The sequence below is a fragment of the Chaetura pelagica genome, unplaced genomic scaffold (assembly GCF_000747805.2).
Source record: "Chaetura pelagica isolate M959 unplaced genomic scaffold, ChaPel_1.0 scaffold494, whole genome shotgun sequence".
Taxonomy (NCBI): Eukaryota; Metazoa; Chordata; class Aves; order Apodiformes; family Apodidae; genus Chaetura; species Chaetura pelagica.
In genome coordinates, this window is record NW_009952992.1 from 180089 (window position 1) to 185402 (window position 5314).

Consider the following 5314-nt stretch of genomic DNA (forward strand, 5'->3'; position numbering starts at 1 on the left):
TAAACCCTAAAAGTGCTGTTCCTTCCTGTGTGCTGCTGCATCACCAAGGATTCTGCCTGCCATGCAAAACGCTGGGGGAAAAAAACGTCCCCCTTTTGCAAAAGAAACTGGGAGGTGGTGGGGGAAACCTACTCAGGCTGTCAAACCCTGGATTGTGAGGAGGGAAGTCCAGCTGGGCTGGTGGGTGGAAGAGTCTGTGCCCTCGTGTGTTGCAGGAGATGGGCCAGGGAGCAGTGGGTCATGGATGGGAAAGCAAACGGGTGGAGGGACCAATGCCAGGATCCTGCCCAGCTGAGGGCTGACCAGAGGGCTCTGCACAGGCTGGGCTTGATAGCTGCAGTCCTGGGCTGGCTCCTCTGCACCCCTGTCCTTTTCCCCAGCCTCAGGTGGCCACTGAGTTCTTGTTTCACCTTCTTCCTGCAGAGACGCTGATGGACTCCACGACGGCAACGGCAGAGCTGGGCTGGACGGTGCATCCTCCCTCAGGGGTAAGTTGTCCTGGCTCTTTCTGGGGGCCTGGAGCCCATCCTGCCCTCACAGAGTCATAGAAGGGTTTTGCTTGGAAAGAAACAAGTCCCACCATTCCCCCAGCCCTGCCAAGGCCACCCCTGCCCCATGTCCCTCAGCACCACATTTATGTGGCTTTTAACCCCCGCCAGGGATGGGGACTCCCCCCCTGCCCTGGGCAGCCTGGGCCAGGGCCTGACAACCTTTGCCAGGGAGAAATTGTTCCCAAGATCCAACCTAAACCTCCCCTGGTGCAACTTGAGGCCATTCCCTCTTGTCCCATCCCTTGTTCCTGGGGAGCAGAGCCCGACCCCCCTGGCTCCAACCTCCTCTCAGGCAGCTGCAGAGCCAGCAGGTCTCCCCTCACCTCCTTGTCTCCAGGCTGGACACCCCCAGCTCCCTCAGCTGCTCCTGCTCACACTTGTGCTCCAGCCCCTTCCCCAGCTCCCTTGCCCTTCCCTGGACACGCTCCAGCCCCTCCATGTCCTTCCTGTCCTGAGGGGCCCAGAACTGACCCCAGGATTCGAGGTGCCCCCTCCCCAGTGCCCAGCACAGGGGCACATCCACTGGTGCTGGATGAAGACATTTCTCCAGCCCTCACCCCAGGCCCGACACACTGCGCAGAAGAACAGAAGTGACCAAGAAAAACCCCCGTGGAGGAGATTAAACTCATCTCCCGACAGCCCTGCTGCCCTGCCCCATCCCCAGGAGAAAGCCCCGGGTCTGGTTCGCCCGCCGGAGGGGGATGGCAGCCCCACAATGGGCAGGAGCAGAGGTCAAGTCCTTTTTCTCTCCTCGCCCAGCCTTTCTTGTTTGTGGTGTTTCCATATGTAAAGCACGCCCTGCTCCCCGGCACTAATGAGGCCTGGGCCTGCTGGAAGCCAGCTCCCTCAGCTATTGTGCTGCCTCCTGCTTTTCAGCTCCTGGCATGTTAATTAGAGAGCAAGGAGAAAAGGAGAGGCTTCTAATTAAGTGTCCAGGCTGCACAGGGGCTGCTGAGCGGGAGTGACTTTCTCTCCCCGCTGAGAAAAAAAGGGGGCTCAGGAGCTTACGGAGGTGCAAGGGGATGCTGGAGGTCCTGAGCCTGGTGCTGGGGGTTCTCCCAGCTTCTCTGGGACCAGCAGGATGGAGGTGCCTGCCTGGAAGGTTCAGGACAGCCCTGCTGGGGTTTGCCTCCTGTCCTGTCCCCCCCTGGGTGGGCTGACACGGTGCGTGTCGTGCCCTGTGCTGTGCTGGTGCTGCAGCACCTTCATGGCTTCTCCCAGAGTGGCCCTGGCAGGACAGGGTGTCCCACCCATGGTGGCTTGGCTTTGGCAAGGCTGGGTGCCTGGAAGACAAAAGCTGCTGGGTGCTTTTCCCCTTTGTTGCCTCTTTGGTGACAATTAGCGAGCCAAAAGCCCAGGCAGCTCCTTTACCTCCCTCCATCTGTGGAGCTCTTGGGCTGCTCAGAGGTCTCCCCGTGTCCACCTGCCACTGTCTGATGTTCATCCCCAAGCTGGAGGAGCTTTCCTTCCACCTGTGACTCCTCCCGAGTTACAAGTGGTAGAACAAGAAGATATGGCCTCAAATTGTGGCAGGGGAGGTTTAGATTAGTTATTAGGAGCAATTAATTCCCTTAAAGGCTTATCAGGCCCTGTCTCAGGCTGACCAGGGCAGGGGGGGAGTCCTCATCCCTGGAGGGGTTTTCGAAGCCCTGGAGATGGTGCTGAGGGACATGGATCAGTGGTGGCCTTGGCAGGGCTGGGTTAGCACATGGACTTGATGACTTTAAAGGTCTTCTCCAACCAAAACGATTTGATGGTTCTCTGATTCTGCCCGGCCAGGACTGAGCTCTTCAGGCTCATGTCCTGAGCCCTCCCTGGGGGGACCTGCAGGGGTGGACATGGATGGGGGAGGTTCTGAGCATCTCTGTGTATCAGTACCTGATTCACTGCTGTGGAGTGGGCACCAGGAGGGGTCCAGGGCAGGGGAAGCAGTTGCTTTCCTGTGCCTTTTCCTGGATTCCGTCACCCCCCTGCCAACCAGTACCCTTAAAACCGGGGAGATCCTGCCATTTTCCACTGCCACGGCAAATTTATTCCTGGAGAATCCACCGAATGCTCCCCCTGCCACTGCAGCAGATTTGCAGCCACTGCCAGAGTGGTTGGAGCTGCTTGGGAACCTTTCCTGTTGGGCTGTTGGCCTTGATGTGTGAGGAGCAACTTGTCTCCCCTCTGCAGTCCTCCAGGCCCCTGTGGGGATGTTGGCAGGCTGAGCGTGCTCTGCTCCTGCAGGATTTTCCCTCTGGACCTTGGTCCTGGCACTGGTGCTGGATCTGAGCAGTGTGGCCACACTGTCCTGGCTCTCATGGTCCCACATCCAGGACAGGGCTGTGCTCAGGGTTTCCCATCCATGGGAATCAGCTCGGCTTCCACTTGAGTAGGTTTATGAACAAGTTGATGAGAAGCTGTTCCAGCTGGTCAGGAGTGTCACAGGAGAGCTGGACCCTGGTCCCTGCCATGAGCACCATGAGGAGAGGGGGCAGCATGGGAAGGTGCTCTGCTCTCCAGGAAGATTGGGGAAGATGCTCTGATGAGCCTGGTGAAGGGATCTCCTCACACAAGGACCATTTCTGAGGGTGGTGAGAGCCTGGCCCAGGTTGCCCAGGGAAGCTGTGGCTGCCCCATCCCTGGCAGTGTTGAAGGGCAGGTTGTATGGGGCTTGGAGCAGCCTGGGCTGGTGGGAGGTGTCCCTGCCCATGCAGGGGGTTGGAACTGGATGATCTTTAAGGTCCCTTCCAACTCAGACTTTGATTCTCTGATTCCATGACTTGGCTGCCAGCAGCACTGTGCCCCACGGCTGTTGATGGTGGCAGGGCTTGGTGGGACCATGCACCTTCTCTGCAGGCACCTGGCGGGGTGGGTGGGGAACACCAGTTGGGTGCAGAGCCCTTGACTTTCTCTGCCTTGTCCACAGTGGGAAGAGGTGAGCGGGTACGACGAGAACATGAACACGATTCGCACCTACCAGGTGTGCAACGTCTTCGAGTCCAGCCAGAACAACTGGCTCCGCACCAAGTACATCCGGCGGCGCGGAGCCCATCGCATCCACGTGGAGATGAAGTTCTCCGTGCGGGACTGCAGCAGCATCCCCAACGTCCCAGGCTCCTGCAAGGAGACTTTTAACCTCTACTATTTCGAGTCGGACTTTGACTCGGCCACCAAGACTTTTCCGAACTGGATGGAGAACCCTTGGATGAAGGTGGACACGATTGCCGCCGACGAGAGCTTCTCGCAGGTGGACCTGGGCGGGCGGGTGATGAAGATTAACACCGAGGTTCGCAGCTTTGGGCCTGTCTCCAAGAATGGTTTCTACCTGGCCTTCCAGGACTATGGAGGCTGCATGTCCTTGATCGCCGTCCGCGTCTTCTACCGCAAGTGCCCCCGCGTGATCCAGAACGGGGCCGTCTTCCAAGAAACCCTCTCAGGAGCTGAGAGCACCTCGCTGGTGGCAGCCCGTGGGACCTGCATCCCCAACGCGGAGGAGGTGGACGTGCCCATCAAGCTGTACTGCAACGGGGACGGGGAGTGGCTGGTGCCCATCGGCCGCTGCATGTGCCGGGCGGGCTACGAGTCGGTGGAGAACGGGACCGTCTGCAGAGGTAACCGCTCGCCTTCCCTCTTGCTCTGCACACCCACCTCCCTGCTGGTGGGTGATGGCAGTTGGATGTGCAGCTGGGAACTGCACAGGTGACCTCCTTGCGCGGGGAGAGGAGCGTAAAGGGATGTGGGAGAGGAGCAGGTGTGTGGACACACTGTCTTCTTCTCCAGCTCCTCAGTTCTTGCCCTGGGCTCTTCCATGCGCTGCTCAGGTTCTGTGTTGCTTCTCAGTGCTCAGAGCCACAGGGTCCAGGGGTGCTGGCCTGTTGGTGGTGCCCTCTGTGCTCTCCAGGTCTTGGTGTAGCTGTGGTGGGAGCCACAGATCTGCAGTCACCTCCCAGGAGACTGGGACTGTTGTCACTTCTGTTTGCATGTTCATCCTGTGCCTTCGCAGGGGCTGAAGTGCTTCTGGCGTGAGGGGAGCGTGGGCACCCAAAGGTGATGATGCAGTGGGAGGAAAAGGTTGTCTGCAGCATTTGCCTGGTGAGGTGCAATTAGGTGGGACTTGGTCATGGGGTGTTCAGGGCCAGGCTCAACTCTCCTGCCTGGGCACATCTGGGCCTGGTCCCTGAGCTCCCTCAGCAGCCAGAGGTCTCCTGCTCCTGTATATGTTCTCCTGCTCCTGTAGGTGTTCTCCTGCTCCTGTAGCTGTTCTCCTGCTCCTGTAGATGTTCAAAGTAGACTCCAAGAGCACCTGCTCAGCTCAGCTGAGCACCTTGGACCCAGCATGGTCCTACAGGCAGAGCATGCCCCAGGCTAGTGAAGGGCCACCCCTGCAAGCACTGTGCCCAAAGCCATCTCCGTGCTCCTCCCCAGTCACACAGATATGCAGGGGAAGGAAAGGCTACATGGGCTTGGAGAGGGACAGGAATGAACACGATTCGCACCTACCAGGTGTGCAACGTCTTCGAGTCCAGCCAGAACAACTGGCTCCGCACCAAGTACATCCGGCGGCGCGGAGCCCATCGCCTCCACGTGGAGATGAAGTTCTCCGTGCGGGACTGCAGCAGCATCCCCAACGTCCCAGGCTCCTGCAAGGAGACTTTTAACCTCTACTATTTCGAGTCGGACTTTGACTCGGCCACCAAGACTTTTCCGAACTGGATGGAGAACCCTTGGATGAAGGTGGACACGATTGCCGCCGACGGGAGCTGCTCGCAGCTGGACCT

General features: G+C 59.0%; 1 protein-coding gene across 6 annotated transcripts in view; it reads left to right on the forward strand.

Annotated features, from left to right (window-relative positions):
• Window positions 1–410: 410 nt before the first annotated feature.
• The window catches only part of EPHB2 (EPH receptor B2), a 94097-nt gene continuing 89193 nt past the window's right edge, over window positions 411–5314 (forward strand). For 5 of the 6 annotated variants that reach the window (XM_009996544.1, XM_009996546.1, XM_009996543.1 and 2 more), the window contains exons 1-2: window positions 426–488; window positions 3463–4147. In XM_009996544.1, the coding sequence (XP_009994846.1) occupies window positions 432–488; window positions 3463–4147 (742 nt within the window). In that variant the 5' untranslated portion in view covers window positions 426–431. Of the gene's footprint in view, window positions 489–3462; window positions 4148–5314 lie in introns of all 6 variants that reach the window. The other variant, XM_009996547.1, reaches the window with a different exon arrangement.